At 30.1% G+C, this 22,788-nt stretch overlaps 1 protein-coding gene across 1 annotated transcript; it reads right to left on the reverse strand.

Moving 5' to 3' along the window:
- Positions 1-4,335: 4,335 nt before the first annotated feature.
- On the reverse strand, positions 4,336-22,788 carry LOC115881903 (DNA polymerase alpha catalytic subunit-like). Its single transcript, XM_030899625.1, is given in 7 exon segments — positions 4,336-5,014; positions 9,710-10,419; positions 11,585-12,166; positions 14,396-14,738; positions 20,110-20,601; positions 20,604-20,837; positions 22,776-22,788. Coding segments are annotated over 7 exon segments (2,580 nt in total). The 3' UTR covers positions 4,336-4,808.

The raw sequence follows: 22,788 nt of genomic DNA on the forward strand, positions 1-22,788 counted from the left end.
TGGTTACCATTAATAACAGATAGAGGGCACAAAATATTTTATACTCCAAACTTATTTATAACTATTTTTCAATTTGTATTATTAGTTGTCTGGATAATGCAAGACTAAATTATGTTATTAGATAGCGATATGATAGCGATATTTTTTTGAACCTTGTTTTGGATTATATAAACTTCATTGAAAACAAGTAGAAAATCGGTATATGATATATATGCTAACATAGCAGCCTAAAAATTAGCAGTTTCCCGCAAATACCGTATGATCGAAAAAAAAAACGGCGTCAGCGATGGCTATGAAATGAAGATCGCTGTCATTTTACATGTAAAATTATATGGGGAATGTTATCGATCGTCATTTCCAAGCCAACTAGACGCCGTTTTATTCGAGAACAACGGTACTCATGATACATGTACGGTACCTGCATTGACTCTATTTCCTACTCGTTTTTAGCTTCATGTCATGATTTTTGTTACCACAGGTTATGTCGTTTTTACGTGAAAATAAAGAAAAATAAATGAAACAAAATAGCTAGAAATTTATCGTTTTATTGAAAGAGTTCTGCACTTATAAAAATAGGTACTATATAATATATAAATATCAAATAAGTCCTGCTTTATAAAAAAAATTGTGTGCGTACTATGTGCGCATATTTGAAGTGAAACTTCTTGCTATTACAATGAAGGATTTGAAGGACATGTTTGAAAAGTTGTAGTTTGAAATGTTGAAAAAGTAATAAATTAAAAAATAGTTTTGTACGCGTAACAAATAGTTTTTTACACGTAATAATTTGATTCACTTTGACAAAATTTGTATTAAAATATCAATATTTTTGATAAACACGTAGACTGCTCACAAGTACACGTCGCGTCACTACATATTTCTAAGCTGTAGGCTGTGCTTGCGACTTTTTCGATCGTTACCACTAGCTTGTGTGCCACAGCCTTGAATTTTTACTCCCTGCACGCGTAAAGAAGTTTCACTTCATAAATTGTAACAACGTAATAAATACAAACAAAAAATTGCTCACAAAAATATAGTACAAGATCCGGCTGCATCATTATTTTTTTTGCTCATCGTATTTTTTTATCAAAACATTATTTTTATGTATATTTATTAACAGGAGAATACACTTTTCACAGGGTGCCTATGAAAAACTTGCCGCAAATAAGGATTGCCATGGTTCAAAGTTTTTCCTACGAGCCCGCCAACAGTGCGTCGGGCATCCGAAGCTCTTATAATAAAAAAACTTACGAATTTTGTATAAGTTCCAAACCAAAGTATAGGATATATTTCAGGAAAATATTTTAACTTCTACAGGGTGGCTCAAAAACGTGTGAGTGGATCGGGATGACTTTTTTGAATGGAACATAAAAATACTTGCATATTAGCCTCTCCTTAGCCCTGTATATTATTGTATTTTTGGCTTCCTTTCTGATCACTTTACATAATCTTAAGATATTATTAAATATGTTTCGATCATAGACTTAAAATAAAATATAGACTACACTATTTACATCTCAACGCGGACAAACAACCTTTTTTGTACACAAGTTTACTTCTGGGTACAGTCGACCGAGCCTTCCTCATCCAGCCTATGTTGTCACGTCTTTAATATTATCAATATTTTTTTTCTTGTTATACACATATATTGAGATATTAATACTACAGTTTAATAAAGTAGGTTTTAATATTCCATAGATGTATTAAATAGTCCTTATACTACTAAATTATCAGTCGGATACTGTTTAATAAGGAAAGTTCTTTACAATATGACAACACTGATTAGAGGCGAGGGAGCCTATTCATTCATTTATTACCTTGTAGTACGTGTCGCACGTGTGTGGTAAAGCTTTGTTGCCGCTATCTCCCCGGCTGTATTAACGCATTTTCTTAGCTTGTAGTCCTTAAGTGTTTATTTTACTGACTTTTTCTGTTCAAAAACTATAAAATAAGGTTCGCCAGTGCCAAATTTGCAAGAAATTTGACTTAAATAATCCATTTAAGTCTTGAAACGACTTTTGACCGGTAGGCAACTCTCAATTTACCCATTGGGAGTCAGTGGCGTTGTTGTAGAAAGGCGCTTATTTAGATAATATTTTAGTAAAATGTAAAATCTGAATTTTTTCTCTTACATTACATTATTTACTTACTTACATTGTAACAAAATCATAATTATAACCCTGTTAATAATTAATAATGTTTTTATTAAAAATATTTTCCGGTTTATTCTAAAATTATCTTCAGAATCTAAAATAACATACAAGAATCTTAAAACGATATTACATTATGAAACAATATTTTTTAATATACCGGGTCGTCTCAAAAGTGGCTCACCCCCTATAACTTTTTTATTTTTTCAGATAAAAAAACAGATTTGTATGTTAGTAGGTATATGACATAAATTAGGATTTATTGACGTATTCAATTGTTTTTGGTCTCTTCCTGTTTCACCGAAATGATTACATCTTTTGATTTTTAAAGGCACCCTCGGTATATTGCTACTTTATTCGATAAAAAATGACACTCTGAATAGAATGACATATCATATGTCAACTTTTGACATTGTCGCTTAAAAACATATCCTATTTTAAATTTCAATCCAGGGTGCCATAGTGTTGGTTGTTAAAAACACTAAGTTTTAATCAAGGAGCCTTGGAAAAATAGTTTTGATCGTCGAATAGGTTTCGTGTCTTGTCTAGGCCGGCTAAAAGATGTACAAATCGTATTTTTAATCATACATATGTCAATTTTTTCAAATGGAACAAGGGTGACTCGTTAGCATATTTGGAAAAACCATTTTTTTATGAATATATTGATACCACACACTTGGTATTTCGAGTCAAATTGTCGTTATGAACCGCGTGTTACAATTACAATTAAACCATATGCGAAAATGTCAAAAGTTGACATATTATATGTCATTCTATTCAGAGTGTCATTTTCTATCGAATAAAGTAGAAATATACCGAGGGTGCCGTTTAAAAATTAAAAGTTATAGTCATTTCCGGTGAAACAGGAAGTGACCAAAAACAATTGAATGCGTCAATCAATCCTAATTTATGTCATATACTAACATGCTAAATCTTGTTTTTTATTTGAAAATATAAAAAAATTATGGGGATGAGCCAGTTTTGGGACGCACCCGGTATAATAAAGACAGTACCGAGTTAAATAAATGTAGTTTTCATTTTATCCACTTCCTATCATCTTCCTTGCTTTAATGGAACAGATTTATGTTTTCTCTAATTTACATTATACATAAAGACATCACTTAACCAGAGAAAAAATTACAACAATCATATTTTTTTTCTCTCCCTGTCGCCGATTCTATTATATCTGTGGAATAGATCCTGTTTTGATTAATATTAGGGGTTGTAAATGTTTGACTAAAATTAATAATTTATTATTAATTTCAAAAATTACGTAATTTCGATTATAAAATTTCTTCTATAACGTGTATTTTATTATTTTTATCCTTCTTGGACTCTAAGACGTTTTTTCTAAACTTTTATTTAAAAAACCTGTCCTAAATCTTAATAAAATATTAAAAAGTTTAAATACGATATATTTTTAATTTAATTATAGATTCATTAAAATAAAAAAATTACCCGGCTATGAGACGGAGAGTTCAGGTGTACTTGAGAAACCAAAGACAGTGTTGTGTTTCTCGGCAGAGTCGTCAGGGAACGACCGTTACGACAGAGACAACCTATCTATCGCTCGTGTCGCACTCGTTATAACCTAAAACAATAACACAACAATAACAAGATATTGTCTGACCGCATGTTCCAGCTATTTATGAATGAGATGCTCAGTCTATGTTTTATTTTAAGTCTATGGTTTCGATAGTTTCAGGGATATTAATAAATAAATAAAAAAAAGAAATGTTTTCAGCCTTTTTTAAAAAAAATTATTAAAAATACAAGAAATGTTCAGAAATCAAAACTATACTAAATATTTACTATTGTTGGTCTGTACTTACTGTGGTAGAAATATCGTAATGTTAATCAATACAATTTGTTCAAAATTCTATGCCAAACTTTCTAAAATATAAAATCATTTTTCTTCGTTTTTTTTTAGACAGACACCCTTTTTTGTATATTAATCCTTTGTTACAACAATAGTCAATATTTAGTATAGTTTTGATTTCAGAACATTTCTTGTATTTTTAATAATTTCTTAAAAAAGGCTGAAACACTTCTTTATTTATTAATATCTCTGAAACTACCGAAATATATTTAATATCTTAGGCTTATGTAAAGTGATCAGAAAGGAAACCAAAAATGCAATAATATACAGGGCTAATATTCAAGTATTTTTATGTTCCATTTTAAAAAAGTGATCCCAATCTACTCACACTTTTTTGAGCCACCCTGTAGAAGTTAAAATCTTTTCCTGATATACATCCTAGTATATACTTTAGTTTATGCACTTATACAAAATTCCTAAGTTTATTATTATAGGAGCTACCGATACCCGACGCACTGTTGCCGAACCCGTAGGAAAAACTTTGAACCGCGGCAACCTCTATTTGTGGCAAATTTTTTATAGGCACCCTTATAACATCATATATACAGAATAAAAATAGCTTTAATTTGACATATAAATTATCAAAAACATTTATGAGCGTAATGTCGTCTCCAAAAAATCAGTTATTATTATTAATTAAACATAGTTGCGGTAAGTTTTTGATAGGCAAAGTGTATTCTATTCATAAATATACGTAAAAATTAGGTTTTGATTAAAAATACGATGCGTAATAATAATGCAGCCGGATCTTACACCATATATAATATATAAAATATGATTTATTCTTCATCTGAAAAATCATATTCCTCATTATCAGGATCTCTTATGCTGTCGTTGGATAAGGCAGACGCTGGTTTCTCCCCTAATAGATATTCAAATATTTCGCGCAAATCTATCACAGCAAAGGCCGAGTAATTCAAATATTTTACAGCAGTTTGGCGCAGTAACTGGTAACCATAACTTATTGATTCTTCCATCAGCGGCTCTAAAAAGAAATACGTAATGTTTACACATTCTGGCATTTTTTTGAAAAAAAAAACATGTTGAAACGTAATACACTCAGAGAAATTTTTGGTCAAATTTAAAGGGTTATCGAGGGGTTGTGTTTTTTACCCTAACTTTAAAACACCCTGTGCTATAATTTCGTCTGTAAATTTTCATAAAATATCATTTTATGGCCAAAACCATGACTCCTGAGAATTTTGTTTTTTGATTCATGTCAAACATGCTTAGGTTAATTTTTAAGAGCGAAGTGAATTGATAACGATCAATTTGACATTTTTTAATTATCGTCACTTTTTGATGTAATTTTTTAATATGACGAGATGGTTTTGGTGACTATTGTCGTAACGTCATATTACACTGCGTTGGATACTCTATACTAAATTAAAAAAAAAACGTTAAAGATTAACGATACAGTCCGGGTTTTAATAAACATTAATAACGATAACAGAACTATCGATATTAAATAAAACATCTGTAATATACTCAAGTATACCAACAGAAAAAAAAATTGTAAAAAATACCCTAATACTTTGTATTGCCGTCCTTGGCTGCTATAACTGCCTATATAAGTCCGTTCATACTGTCACTGGGGCTGCATATATCATATTGCGTTATTTTTTCCAATTCGCCTTTAAGGACCAAGCGAAGTTCATTTAATGAAGCTGGTACCGCTTCGCGACCTCTAACCCTCCTGTCAACCATTTCCCAAACGTCGAATATGATGGGCACTTCATAGCAGTATATATAGTAGTTCACAATAATTACTAAAGCTCCCGTATCACATAACTTCAAAAAAGAAATGATAATTGAAAAAATTGCAAATTGTTGGTGAGCTGCTCATTTCGCTCTTATAAATTAACCAAAGCATGTATTGACTTGATCCAAAAACCAAAATGCTCAGGAGACATGGTTATGACTGTAAAATTACATTTCAGGAAAATTTACACACAAAATTATTGCACATTGTGTTTTAAAGTGCGGGTAAAAAACAACCCCTCGATTAATCCTGTATAATATTCCAAATGCTAAAGTTTATAAAAAACTGAGTTTACAAATAAAAGGTGATATGTACATTATACATCTTGCTAAAAATTTCATGGAAAATAGGGCTAAAAACAACAAAAATATAACACTTAATAATTTGATCAAAAATTTCTCCGTTGTTTTTTTTTCACCTGAGTGTAGATACGATAAAAAAACGATTCACAAAACAATTAAAACTCAATGATTTAAAAATGAAATATTTTATATAGAAAAATTAAGTTTCCGGACAAATACCTATTTCCTACAAATAAAGTTTAAATAATAGATTTTATTTTTCTCAAAAGATATCATAAATTTTAATTTCAAAGGGCACTGTGACGCAGTTTCTTTTCGATTGTATGGTGCATGTTTTTAAGGTAAATCGATGCAAAATATTAGAACATATACAGGGTGTTTTAAACACAAATGCGAAAAACTTCACGAGATGATTCATTGTTGAGTCAAGACTTGGAGGAATAGAAATAATTTGGATAGTCTGGTATATTTCCAAAGTATTTTTACCTCCTGTATTTTTTTCAACACTTACCGATTTGAAATTAAAAAATAAAATGCAAATCATTACGCGTCGAGACAAAAAACATTATTTTAGAAAAGTCCAGTTCGGTTGCTCATTCACTTTTATTTTGTACTATACAGGGTGAGTCTTAAATAGGTGCAAATATTTTTAGGGCTGGTAGATCTAGATAAAACAAACATATTTTCTCTTTACCGTTTTTCAAATTATTCCCAAATAACCGAGTTATTTGATTTTGAAAATTAAAATAAATGATTTTTTGTTTAAAGACTGGATCTTTTCTGGGTTTTTTTTCTTGTAAATTTAATTTACTACCTATGTTGTAATGTTATCAAGATATTTTTTAACTAAAAATTTAAAAAAATTCAAAATTTTTTTCAAAAAATTACAAATTTTTCAATTTCTTTTTGCGGAAAAAATGAGGGTTTTTTCGCAAAAAAGCATATTTTTTGTTGTTTTGAAATGTTAAAGAGGCACACAATTTATTTAGTTCAATGCTATGGAAAGGGTGATAATAGTTATCAGATAATGGGATACACAAAACATCCCCCTTTAGAACTTTTTCTTTAATGGCCATAAATGGGAGTAAAAGACCAACCGCCCGAACAAACACTAGAGGCGCCACCGGTCACCAAATGGTGTAAAAATTGCGAAAATTTAGTCATCTAATTTTGAAAGGGGTCGCGCTTAACTTTTTAAATTTTAATTCAGTTTTCATTGTTTTCAAACTACATTATTCGGTTTTGTTGTATTTTATGAACGTATAAATGTTTTTTTAGTATAAAGTTGCATCATATTAATTTAAATTATATTGCATGCATATTTTTATAATTAAAATATTATGACATATATGTCAGTTGCCGTCTAAAATGTCATCTTGATAACAAAAAGTTAGTTATTGTCAGAAATAGTTAAAATTATGTTAAAATATGAAAATTCACAAGTTATAATTAAATATTTTATATTATTTCAAGAACAAAAACATATTGGTACAGCGTAATGTTGATATGCAGGTCCAAAACAAAAAGTGCTGTTATATTTTTCAGTTTTCATTGTCAGCCGCGGAAGTTTCAGTAATTTTAGTGTTGTCGGATATTTTTATTTGTGAAGTAGAAATATTGAGTTTGGATTGCAAAACTAAAAGTAAAAGTTTGTCCATTTCATATTTTACTTTTTTCGTACCTACAACAAATATACATATGTATATTGAATTTTTATAATTCGTTTTATTTAAAAAAAATGTTAGAAAACAAGCCTGTAATCCTGTAATTGACATAATTGATATGTAATATATTCAATTTAAATATAATATATTACTTTACAATTAAAAAAAGTAAATTTAAAAAAATATATTAAAAATATATACAGGCATTAATTGTAATTTTTAGTATGCGGACAAACACGAGAGGCGCTTTATTATTTACTTTCATTTCTTAATATGACAGATGTTTTGTGATGGGATACTTTAACAACAACAAAAAATATGACGTTAATCAAGATTAATAACCATCTATCAAAGAATGAAATCGAAATGCTATTGCCTGTGCTATTACCATAGAAACGCCTTTTGATTTTTAGGACTTCAACAGTATTTTCATGTTTTTTTTTAATTTACTCTAAAACGGTATGGAAATTTTGAAAAGTATAAACGGAATTAACCAATTTAGAATAAGGAAATTTTTTTATGAAGAATGCATTTTTCTCAAAAGGTTAATGGGTAATAAAAAGTTTTTCCTCTTCTAAAAACAATCCAGTGACATACTGTACAAAATATAGATACAGATAGTGTGCTTCCATCCTAATAATACTCCCATAAAATTCCATTATTCTATTGATATTTGTTTTTTACATAAAAGATATCTTTTATAATATTATTATAAACCTTATTATTCCGCTATTTTTGAATCGCAATTTCACCCAAGTTGAATTTTGACCCAACGTTTATACCGATCTGGTCATCCAAACTGGGTGGTCTGTGTTTTAGTGCATGACCCAGAGATAAATATGAATAACCAGTTGACCGACAGAGAGACAAAATAAAAAGTGACATAGTGTTGCATGTGTGCAGGAAAATGTGTGTAGAAAAAAATAAACTATTTTAAAAACTTTCATGTATACTACTGAAATGAAGATAATAATTAACAAATAAGATAATCTAAGCTAAATATAATATATTACAGACCTGTAGTAAAACGAGTAACTAATTGTGAAAAATAAAGTTCAACCCTAGATGCAACATTTTTCGTAAACGCGTACTTGTGCGGTTTGAAATTTTGATGCAAAATCCAGCAAAAGCGCATAGAAGAAATGTAGCAACTCAATTTTTTATCTCTTTTAATACTTTTGATTTTATACTAAGCTGTCTATGTTACTGTCTTAGACTTCATTCAGAACCTCCCAATTAGTGGAATAAATTAGTAGTTTCAATTACACTTTATAGTTTTTAGTTTACGATCATTCACAATGTCTAAAAAACACAATTAAAATTACTAATAAAATATCCTAGCAACAGCTTGCGGTAGTCTGTTGTATCCATAGAGAAAGCATAATATTTAGCTTATAAAACAATAAACTTTTGATTTCTAACCAAAATTTTTCTTGACGGGTGATAATCAAAGGCCAAAACTAGATTACTCGCAAATTTTGAAGTATAATTAGTGGAAAAGTCAAAAGTTTGTTAACGTTTTCCACTAATTGAAAATTACTACCAGTAATTATAACGTTCTGAATGCTTACATTAAAATTAGGTGAACATATTTCTACTGCTAACTGAAACTACTAATTTATTCCACTGATTTCGAGGTTCTGAATGAACCTTTACACGTTAAAATCCAGGCCACGCAGTTTCGATGACCAGATCGGTAACACAGGACCCACTATTTTTACCAAGGAATCGCCCCTTAATGTTTGTGCATTTGCTTTGGAACATCTCGTATATGGTATGATAACAAAAATGCGTCATCTTAAAAATTACTTTAGCTTTTCCATTCTTTAATTAGTTTGTGACAGGTTTTAATAAATGACATAGAGAGATCAACTTTCTGAAAAATTTTCGTTGCACGCAATTTCAAAGGTCATTGTGACGCTGTATTTTCGATCGCTTGGTATAATACTTACTTTTTGTTAAATGACTCAAATCAAATATATATACATAGTAACTGATTTGAGTGAACAGATCTTTTTCACTGTACTCCCTATACATCACAAAATCTTCGCAAATCCTGCACACGGGTAGTTTGCGAGCAAACCTCAATGGTGTCTTATTAGTTTCTTGTGGACAGCCAGGATCTTCGCATATTAATTTACACTGGTAATACTGTCTAATGTGTTCATTTATGGTCAAACTCAACTGATTCTGAATGTAATATATGTAATCAACTGGCTTAGCCATACATTGCTCATTCGAACATTTTTGAAGAATAGGCACGGTTTTGTTTAACGGACCTGTCACTGTATTTACATTTTGACAGGTAGGGCATATGAAACTGAATTTTTTGACATTCCTAAATTTAACCTCAGGTCGTGTAATATTTTCTCCAACATTTTTTTCAGGGCGTACGCTCTTTTTAAAGTTGGCACCATCCAATCCGAGACACAGAGCGATTTGATAGGCATCGGTGCCTTCTATTGGCTCGCATATTCTGGAAACTACAGGGTGGATTTGCTGGCATAAGTAATAGTTTGTGTCGATTTTCAGGTTTTCGATGTTTTTTAATTCCTCCGGATGATATGCTCTTTGCGTGGCTGATTTAGTTGATCCGTCGTCGCATATAACGTAGCTTACGGTGTCGCCTGCTCTGTAGTGACCGCCATATTCCTTATTATACCTTAAAAAGCATGAATAATTTGTGATTTTCAATTTAAAGGCAGCTTTATATGAGCAGAAAAATAAAGCTAAAATACACTATATACATATATATATACTAAAATACACTATATTGCACGATGTAAAAGGTTGAGTCAAAACTTGATGTTGCATTTTTCTCCATTATTTTAATTTATGACATAAATGAATGCAGCTGTTTATACAACTTATATTGATAAATAATTATTATATTCCAAATTAACGTCCATTCGCTAATTTTATATTCTGTAATGATTCTTTTCAGCAGTATCAACATACAATAAATTCTATTTATTAATTCGCGAAGTGAATTTTTTTTGTGAAATTAATTACAACGGCTTTAATTTTTTTCTAAATTTTTGTCTGGATAATAATAATTATATTATTATTATTATATTTAATTATAATAAATAATTATGTAGTTTTGTCGCACCTTGTATATTTCCAGTAAATTAGCCATTTTAGTATGATTAGTTAAAAAACATCAATAATTTGTGAGCAAAATAAAACACTAAATCACCACAATACACCAAAACACTTTTACTGTTACACTGGACGCGCGTTTCACTAACCATGTTAGCATCATCAGCAGATGATTAAGAACTAGTTTCAGTTTTTAATTATCTGCTGATGATGCTAACATGGTTAGAGAAACGCGCGTCCAGTGTAAAAGTAAAAGTGTTTTGGTGTATTGTGGTGATTTAGTGATTTATTTTGCTGTGTAACACCAAAGGTTCCAACCCCCAACTGTAATAAATAATTTGTGAGTTATGAAGATACTATACATTCAGTTAAAAAACATCAATAATTTGTGAGTTTAATTTTGAAATAGATTTTAATTTTTAGAAAATTTAATCTAAAAATTTAGAAAACACTCAGTATAGGTTATGATGTTATGGTATTTTTCAACAAATTTTTTAAAGGGTGAAAAATCCACTAAAGAAGAAACATTAAAAAGTTCCATTTAAAAATTCTATAAGTTTAGTGTAAGAATATATATTTGAATTATCCTGTATATCTATAAAAATAATTTTAAAACTTGCGCTATACAAACAAGATTAGAGTGAAACTCTCAAATAAGAAATCCGATGTCGAGAGGTCACCCTGTATATTGACAAAAGTAAAAATAAATGAGAAAAAATACATACCTCAATGCAACTTGAACATGCGGAAGTGAATCTTTATTTGGATACATTTTTGGATCTTTCGTAAGTTGTTTTGTAATAACTAACAACTGTAATGGCACTTTATTTTCAAGTAATTCTTCCTTCAACTTAGTTAAATAATTATGAATATTCGTTATACGGTCATCTTGTGTTTGTTCGCTAAGAATATGCTCCAAAACGAATTTTCCAGCTTCTGAAGCCAATCTTGACCAATCTCTTCGTACAATATCCAACCCTTTGTATTCTTTTTCAGCCTTCAATTGACCATCTTTAGTCTTGGTTAGTGTTACAGCAGCGTATTTCTTTTTCTTCAAAAGAAGCAGATATCGGAACACGCCGTCAATATCGAGTTCTACTTGTTTGTAGAGTTTGTTCACTTCCTGTTTGATTTTGATGCCTATTTTGAACACTTGATCATAGTCCAAGACGTTAGTATTTATCATGATACTGTCTGTGTCGCCATAGACTACTTCAAAGGACATTTTTTCGACTAAATCTTTGGTGTTGGTGAGGATTTCTCGTCCTTTTTCCGTGACCAAAGCTGCTAAATTTTTGGCATAAAAACTAAAAATAATATAGTAAGAGAATAAGAATTTAATTAGCATTATTTTCATATGATTAGTTCATTCTTTTTGTTCAAATTAGGGCCACTAAGAACAGTTTTTGTCGATTTTGAATCTAGTAACTTAACTATAATATATAAATATAGACTGCATTACTAAACTTCGAAAATTTAAATTATTATAAAATATGTTTAAGAATAACAATACCGGGTGCTAATACTACTAAATTTAAGTATACAGAGTCGGTCATAAAGTCGTGGCACATCAAAGTTTCATTTTTTTAAATGGAACCTCTTGTATATTATTGCATATTTCGGTTCTTCCTTCAATTCTAAGCAAAAATCGAAATACACACAATGTACCTCATACCAACCGTTTCCGAGTTATTGACTTTTGAAAATATCACTTAAACAATTTGATTTAATTAATTTCGATATGTTGAGTTTCATTTAACGATGCCATTTTGCCGAAACTGTGATACTTAATAATATTTGACATTAGTTGTCAAGTTAGCATTTATAGATGTATAAAATGAGAGTAGGTATAGCAAGTCTGGAAATTACAAAATTTTCGTTTAACATTCCAATTCTTCAATTTATGTACATTGTGTATTACGATTATTGTTTAAAATTGAAGGAAGAATTGAAATATGCAATAATATACAGGGGGTTTCATTAAAAAAAAAGTTTGATGTGAAACAACTTTATGACCGACCCTGTATACTTAAATTTACTAGTAGCTAATAGGAATTTAAAAACCCATTACAACAGTATCACAGTTTAGGTAGAATGGTATCATTAAATCAAACCAAACACATCGAAATTAATAATTAAATCAAATTGTTTAAGTGAAATTTTTAAAAGTCAATAACTCGGAAATGGTTGGTATGAGGTACATTGTGTGTATTTCGATTTTTGCTTACAATTGAAGGAAGAACCGAAATATGCAATAATATACAGGGGGTTCCATTTAAAAAAACAAAACTTTGATGTGCCACGACTTTATAAACGACCCTGTATACTTAAATTTATTACTCGCTAATGGATATTTAAAAATCCTATATAACTTTTGTATTTAACTTTTTGCGGTACCTCCTATATTTTATCTAATAATCGACCGTTTCCATACATAAAAAAGCGACCCTGTATAATTAATAAAAATAACAGTGGTGGCGATAGAAATTTGGGAAACGGGTCTCGCCCGAAATTTTTTTATATTTATACATTTATACGACAAGAAAATCTGAGAATTTTATTATGAAGTCGAAGGGGCAGCTTTTAGTGCTGAGGCCCACGCACGGTAAGTTATGCGGACGCCTTATTGCGGCCAAAAAACGAGAGTTTGAAGATTTAACATTCATATTTCTGTTGCTAGATTGATGAACAATTCTACGGTTATATTTATAAATTAAGTCGGTAAATAATTTTCACAAAATTTAGACTTTTTCCAAAAACATATTTTTACTGAGATTGACAATAGATATGATATACGTAAACATCCTGTATATTAAATGAAAAAGAAGGGATAATATTGCGGGAAAATATATAAAGAAAGGAAATATGGGCACAGTTCGCTCGCACAACCGCAGACACGTGTTCCTGGCTTATAAGAAGTTACAAGATACAAAACAAGACCAAGTTACAAGATGACAACTTGGAGATGGAGCAAAAAATAGAAGAATATAAGTAGCAAACGAGAGCCTAAAGCCCCAATTTGCGGCTTAAAACCAGAGTCACCCATGATTGTGGGCTTAGTCAGAACAGCTGCGGAGGTAGCCAACAGTAACCCGCCGCAATACCCTTAGCCGTGGTACCAATACAAAAAAAAAGGAAAGAAATATCGGCATAGCCCGCTCGAGAGTGATAACACATCTCCTTCCAAGTGTGCATTCAAGTTACAAGATGATAACTTGGGGATAGAAAAAAGGAGCAAACGTAGCCCAAAGCCCCAATTTTTTCTCTATACCGTATGATCGAATAAAAACGGCGTCAGCAATGGCTATGAAATGACGATCGATGACATTTCCCATATATAATTTTACATAAAAAATGACAGCGATCTTCATTTTTTTTTTTTTCGATCATACGGTATGTATCCAATAATATATTCCTGTGAAATGTATTTGCAAGATTACAAAAACATGTTGCATAAACAATATTTTTCAATTCCTCTATTACTACTTATTTTTGTGAGGACTAAACCCAATAATAATAATACCAAAAAAAATTACCGAGAATTGGCAAATCCCAAACATCCATACATACTGTTGGCTGTCAATTTTAACGCCATCTGTCGTATGTGATACTGCATTCTTAAGTCAGGCGATAAGTCACGTGGCTTCATTAGATTCTTCACTTGTCTCCTGCTCTCCACCAATTTTCTGATTTCTATAGGTAGAACTCCAGGTGGTAAATTCCTGTCCGGAATGACCAAATTTTCATCCTTTTTAGATACAGGCAATGTTGTAAAACAAATATTATATTCCTGTATAATACTGGGGTATAATGAATTGAAATCCATTAGCAATACAAGGCTGTCGTAAAAACCCACTTTTGGATCCAAAACAAGACCACCTAAAACAATATACATTATTATTAGTATTAATTACTTATCTATGTTGTTATATACAGGGTGGTCGAATTGTATTCGGGAAACTTCGGCAGCATATCCTGCAGATAAAAATAAGTAAAAAATTTCGTATAAATTTATATCCTAAAATCACAGAATATCTAGCTACGCAACAGAAGCCTCGTTACACGTATAAAATCGTATATAGGTATCAAAAGGAGACAGGCTTTTAAAGCCTGTCTCCAAATCAGATATTTTGATGCGGTAGTTTCGCTACTACATAATAGAGGGCGATAAATTTAAAAGAAAACATTTTTTTTTTTTTTAAATTTAAAAAATTTTATGCAGTGTTGCCATTGTGTAATTCATATTGTAATACTTCCTTATAAAGCCTACCTTCAAATTTGCTACATCATTTAAACATATTAAAATAGATCAGAGCTCTTTTTTCAAACGTTTAGGTATTTAACTTGCCATGTTAGTTTGATTGAGTTATATCTTACGAGCTCAATTACAATCACTTTCTGACGTTTGATTGTAATTGAATTTCCGGGCGTTCGATGGACTTATACTTGGTATAGTAAGTATCTTTGGTGACATTGTAATATGATGGTACTATGATGCATATAAAGTGGTAACTTAATATAGTACCATATTACGATACCACTTCCTGACGTTCGATTGGGCTCATATTTGATTATACTTGCCTATTTTTTATGACATTGCAATATTATGGTACCATGAAGTATATCAAGAGGTACTATAATGTAGTACTATATTACGATACCATTTCCTGGCGTTTGATTTGGCTTAAACTTTGTATGCTACGTATGTTCAGTGACACTGTAATATGATGATACTATAATGCATATAAAGAAGCGGTACCTTCTATGGTATCATATTATGATACCACTTCCTGACTTCGATTGGACTCATATTTGATTTATACTTGCGTATTTTGATGACATTGCAATATTATGGCACCATGAAGCATATCAAGAAGTACCATAATGTAGTACCTACGTACTATTACGATACCATTTCCTGGCGTTCGATTGGGCTTAAACTTGGTATACTACGTATCTTCGATGACATTCTAATTAGTAGTGGGAACTATCGAATGAATACTATCGAAACATTCGATAGTTGCAATTCATTCGAATAATTCGATAGCTAGTAAGAAAACATTCGTTGAAAACTATTCGAATAAAAATATCGAATAGATGCGTCATCTGCCTTGAAATATATTAATTCGGCAGCAAAAACCATTCATTTATAAAATTCATTCATTTGTAAAAATTCATTTATTCGTCAAGATCGATTATAGTAAAATATTAACTGGATTTTGATTTTAGTTGTCGCCCGGCGACGTAGGTTTCTTTACTAGAAACCCGACAGCGGACGGTGGCAATGCTATGAAAAAGCCGGCATCTTTGATTTTTGCGGAGTCATATAAAGATAAGGACACATTATTTTTTTATTGAGGGTGCTAGTATTTACACAGAAAATCATTATGAACGGCGCTGTTGTCGTATATTCGTATTAGTTGGTATTAGCAAAGAATATTATTCTTTGGTATTATAGTTAGTTAGGGATAGTATAACTATATATTTTGCATGTTTTTTATTAATATTCTGTTGTTACACTGCAATAATACTTTTTTATTTTGGATATAGGAAAATGATTTTAATGTTTTAAGCAAAACTGGTTTAATAAATAATAATAACAGTAATAATTTTTTATGTAACACCAAAATTTAAAATCATTTAATATAAACATTTTTTAGTAGTAGCAAAAATATAAACAACAAATTAGAAGTCAAAATTATTTATATTAGATCCTATTTAAAAATAATATAGTCTCTAAATTTTTTGGCAACGTTGGTTTATTAAATAATAATAATTACAAGAACTAATTCGTTATATTAACAACAAATTTTAAAATCATCAAATATAAACATTTATTAATTTTCTAAGCATGCAGTGTAATAGAAGAAAAATATAAATAAAAATTAGAAATCAAAATTATATATGTGTATTACTTTTTATTACTTGCATATTAGTATTAAAAATAATATTTGCTTTTACTGGCATTGCTAAAAAAATAAATATTTCTCCGCAAAAATCTACATGTAAGAGAATTAGCATAAACAAAATACAAATATCGTTAACTTCTTTTTTAAATTGGCACGTGTAAAACTTTAATCAATCCAATTTAATTTCCTCATCCCAAAATTTGAGTTCGATAACCCCATTTTCTTAACACATTACTTAAATATGATTATTAAGTTCAACTAATTCATATTACTAAAACATCTAAAATACAAATACATATGTATTTTTTAAAATTAATTGTAAAGTTCACCTCATCTCTCTTAAAATTGTTACTTCTCAAAATTTTCCATTAAAAAATAGACCATATACCGTATAAGAATTAAATAATTGAAGATCGGAAAATCACACAAATTTTCGGAATAATTTTGACCACCTGCACACGTACACAATCGTCAATTAAAAAAAAAAACACTACTACTTTAGTATTTTAAATATTTTAATAAACGCAAAAATAACTTTCAAAGTATTTAGAAGGCAAAGTTATAAAAATTTGGAAGAACTAATGCACTGACGCAGACAAAAATCAAACGAACACTAAATTTCATTTATCAAAAGCATTCGATAGTCGTGGCTCGTTGCGCAACGATAACCATTTAATTAACCACATGAGATTGTCACTAATGCTTTAGTATACAAATGAATGAATGATTTTATTCGAATGAAACCAGTCAATAGTTGAAATCATTCATTCAGTAACCATTCGATAGTCTAATTCATTCGATAGTTCCCATCGCTAATTCTAATATATTGGTACTATGATGCATAGTACCATATTACGATTTTTTTTTTTTTTTTTTGGTTTTGACATTTGATATTGTTTTTAAATTTGGTATACTACGGATCTTCGGTGACATTGCAATATTATGAAGTATATCGGGTGGTACTATAATATAGTACAATATTATGATATCATTTCCTGGAGTTCGATTGGGCCAAAATTTGGTATACTTGCGTTTCTTTATAAAGATTTGTTTAATTAATAATTTTAATTTATTTTACGAATTTTAATTTATTGTACGATGCCGTGACAGCAATTTTTATGCCCGAACTCTTTATTATTAATTAATTGTACCTGTGTCACTTTTTTAAAATCTACCTAGGTCTATATAAAAACGTAAAACAGAAAGAAATTTGTTATTATAGTATTTTTAGTCAATTATACATTTTTTGTACTGCATTTTAATAAATTATTTCCATTATTATTAACGTATATTTCATTACTAACGTTTCAGCATTAATAAATATCACTATCAATCGCCCTGTATAATATTAATTTTAAAGGTAATTAAAGTTATTTTCTTAGTTAACATAATAAAGTAGTGTACATATATTAAAAATGTATTTTGTGAACATATGTTTTCTAATAATATACTTAAACTTAAAACTATTTTAAAAGCCAAACGAATAATTAATATAAGCGTATCTAGAAACGACGAATAGAAAGAAATTATTATACACCAGAAAAAGAATGGGGCGCAAATTAAAGTCTTTTTGAATCTGGCAACTGTGCATATTTAGCCGAGCTTCAAGGCCGTCGACGTGTCGTTGATCCAAAACCGAAAATTGAAAATTTCCAATTATATTCTGAATATGATATTGTCGCGCCATCTAGTATTTTATTTGTGCAATTTTAGCTCTTTAATTTCGAGTATTTTTCTGTTGCGTAGCTAGATATTCTGTGCTAAAATGCTTCGTTTCAGAGATACAACGTGTAGAAATTTAATTTTTAATTTTTTCCCTAAATAATTTCTGAACTAAGGTGTGAGTGGTCTTGTGCCCCCCAAGACACCCCACCTCCCGTGGATCCGTCACTGAGTACTGTTATTATTATTTATCAACCAACGTTGCCAAAGAATTTAGAGACTATATTATTTTTAAATAGTCATATAAATAATATTAATTTCTTATTTCATATTTATATTTTCCTTCCATTACACATGCATAGAAAATAAATAGATGTTTATATTTCATTTTAAATTTTTTTGTTAATATGATAAATTAGTTCTGTAATTATTATTATTTATTAAACCAACGTCGCCAAAAAATTTAGAGACCATATTATTTTTTATTTTTTAAATAGGATCTAAACACAAATAATTTTGACTTCTAATTTGTTTATATTTTGCTCTCATTACACTACTTAAGAAAGAAATAAATGTTTATATTTCATGACTTTAAAATTTTGTTGTTATAATAGGTATAACAGTAGTACTGTTATTATTATTTATTAAACCAGCCTTTGCTTAAAAACATTAAGAACTATTTTCCTACATCTAAAATAAAAAGTATTATTGCAGTGTAACAGAATATTAATAAAATGCAAAATATACATAATATCCGTAATTGGCTCATACCAAATAATACCAATATATGGCAACAGCGCCTTCATAATGAATTTTCTGTGTAAATTACTAGCACCTCAATAAAAAAAAATATTGTGTCCTTATCTGACTCCCTAAAAAATCAAAGAAGCCGGTTATCAAACCATTGCCACCAACCGCTGTCAGGTTTCTAGGAAAGAAACCTACGTCGCCGGGCATCAACTAAAATCCAGATTATATTTTATTATAAAGTTTTTTTTTTTTTTAATTAATTTTATAAATGAATGGTTTTTGCTGGCGAATTACTAGAATACAAACTTTCAAGGCAGATGTCGCATCTATTCGATTATTTTTATTGGAATAGTTTTCGACGAATCTTTTCTAACTAGCTATCGAATTATTCGGATGAATTGCAACTATCGAATGTTTCGATAGTTCCCACTACTAGTCAACATTGTGTAATTTTTATCAGTTATGGGGACATGTATTGACTAGCTCGATTCAAAATATCTTGAGAACCACTACTCATAGCGATTTTTACCCAAGACTTTTTACGTAAAAATTTCGGAAATGTATATTTTTTCTGAGTGGTGTAATACAGGTGCGGAAGAAAAGTTGTGCTCTTCAAAACAGCTAGAACTATGTAGGTGGCGCCTCCTGCAAGCAGGACTCATATTGACATCGAATTAGAATTTCGACATCAATTTTCATCCAAATATCGAAAATAGCTCAGAACTTATTTGGAAAAAATCGAACTTCTAAACCCTGTATCTCATAACAACATTTTTAGGACATAAGTTTATAATTATAGACTATTTTGTACTTATTTTAATCTGCAGAATATACTACTGAAGATTCCCGAATATAATTCGAGCCAACCTGTACATTTTGTTTTCCTTTAAATATTTTAATTTATAATTGAAATTAAATAGTGTGCATACCTGAATAAGTGGGCTTTTTCCTTGATGACTTCGGTATCTGTTCGGTATCTGTTTCATTCTTAAAAGGATTATCTTTATCTGGAACAATGTATCCTTTTTCTACAAAAGCGTGCAATAACAAAAATTCGTTCCTCTCTGATCTTCCACCCAACAAAGTCTTTGACATTATATTTCCAGCAATATTTGTAATTTGCAATGCCAAAGGAACTATACTCAGATCATATAAAATCTTCAAAATATATGCTGTATCTTGCATTGTGTATGTTATCAGTTTAACAATATCGTTCGCTTGTTCATACATCTTCGGTATTTCATCTGGTTCTAAATCGATTCTTTGGTTTTCTGGCATTTTGAGAACATGCTGACACAAAGAATCCAGATCGTACGTTCTCAGTCTAATTAATTCTTTAGCTGAAATTTTTATATCGCAAACCAACCGTCCAGTGAATAAAATTCTATCTAACCATCCCATTTCCGATCTTTTTAGTTTGCCAATTTACTAAAAGACGTTATCTTGTAGTTCTTCAAACGATTGGCCAAAACATTTATATGGAAGCCCTGCATATCAAAGCCTACGATCATATCAGGATCGATTTTAAGGAACTGAGTAACAAAATAGTTGAGTAACGCTTTTTCGGAGTCCATTTTTTGTACTTTGGTTCCTTTATAAGTTTTTAGGCACTCGTAAATGTTCATTGGAAGGGGCTGTTTGGCTGGAGATGTAAAAACTATAACAAAATTATAGGCTAACCAAGTTTATCGAAAGCAACATATTAAAGTGTTATGTGTTAAAAACGTTTGCGCAATTTTCTTTGTAAAGTATGTGTATAATAGTACGCGTACATTATAAAAATATTTCCATAGATATACAGGGCGATCCAAATATATTTTACACCAAATTTGTAATTTTTTCAAATGAAAATGTGCATTTTTTTCGCTGAATTTGTGCTCAACATTAACTTTCCTATTTGAAATTTTCATTCTAATTATTTTATAAATATGCAGCGATATAAGGTACATTTAAACCAACATTTAAACATGTTTTCATATTATACAAGGTAACTCTAATATATTTTTAAGCTAATTTATCACAAAATTTCCATTCAAAAATTATCTCTATATTGTCACAATCTATAGCAAAACAATGTTTGTTTGAGGAATTTAGTATATTTTAGTATGATTAGTTATGAAAAAACACTATCATACTAACATATAGGTATGCTAGGTAAAAAACGGTTTAAGATGGTCTATTAGCATAATCTACATATATGAAATGCTAATCTGTGATATCTATACAAGTAATGAGAAGCTTGCTCTAGAGGTTGCCTTTTTACTAAAGATATATTCTAGAAACTATAATCCAACTGGATTTTTGTTTTAATTAAAAATAATTTTTATATATAAAAAAAAAAAAAAAAAAAAAAAAAAATTGTGTTAAAAATATATATTAAGTCAAGGTTTAGGACTCCAGTATCTTCAGATAAATGCTGAACCCAAACTAAATCTAAAACTGCTGAATACGGCCTCTTTAACTTTGCGCTACTCCATTGAGGTTCTTTGTGGACAACCCAGGCTTCCGACCATTTTATGTTGTGGTACTTGGACCATACATGATCTGCAATGCCCGACTTTATTGTTTCACCTCATTGCGTATGTTATTTATGTTCGTCATCTAGAGGACGTTTCCAATATACAACTCAATATTCGTCTCTCCAATATACAACTCATGGCACTGGCAAATCAAATAAATAAAAACAATGGAAGTCAGAAATTATTTTAGTTTCAATACTGAACCATTGTCTACCATTCAAAGTAACATAAGAAAAATATAGCTAAGGATTAATAAAGCTACATTCACTACAGTTTTAACAATTTTTCGGATATAGTGTTTTAATCAAAATTTAGTAAATAAGAAATAGAGTGGCAATAATGCTTGAAATGAAAATAGTGTACCATATGCAGCATTTTATGATGAATCCAATTGTGAGAAAATGGGGGAGGAAGTGCAATTTAAAAACTTAAAAAACATTATCATATCTTTTTTTTGAGACACCACATACAACAAAATATTTATAGGATATGCACCATTATAAATCATGCAACGTCTGTATAAAACTTGTTTTATCTCGTTGACAACGACGATATTGGACTTTCTCGCACTAATGGGCCACTCTGTACATGCAAAAACAGTATGCACAGAGATACTGATCCTATCACTGATTAAAAAATAGGTGTAATATGATAAAAGTTTTGTAGTATATGACCGAAAAAGACCGGTGTTAGCTGGCTATGAAATGAAGATTGCTGCCATTTTATATGAGGTATACGATTAATGTCAACCACGTTCATCTCCGGCTTCAACTGGGCGCCGTTTAACTTGATCGTCTGATTATTACCAAATGTTTGACTTACACAAAATGTTCATTAAAAAATTGGCTTAGGTTGTATCCACAGAATATTTAGTTTGAGTAATACAAGATATCATCAAAATCTCATTCTGGTGCGTTCTAGGATTTCGATAATGACGAAAGTTTAAAGCGGACACAACTAATGGCGGTCTTTCTAACTGTTCATCGACTTTAACAATATTTTTTACTACACAATTTACTTCAAACTTGCACCAACTCAGTGGGTTATTGTTTAGTTCAGGATTACGAACATCTAACCAGCAGGGACCAT

This window comes from Sitophilus oryzae, unplaced genomic scaffold (assembly GCF_002938485.1).
Source record: "Sitophilus oryzae breed Bouriz unplaced genomic scaffold, Soryzae_2.0 scaffold_1744_pilon_pilon, whole genome shotgun sequence".
Lineage (NCBI taxonomy): Eukaryota > Metazoa > Arthropoda > Insecta > Coleoptera > Curculionidae > Sitophilus > Sitophilus oryzae.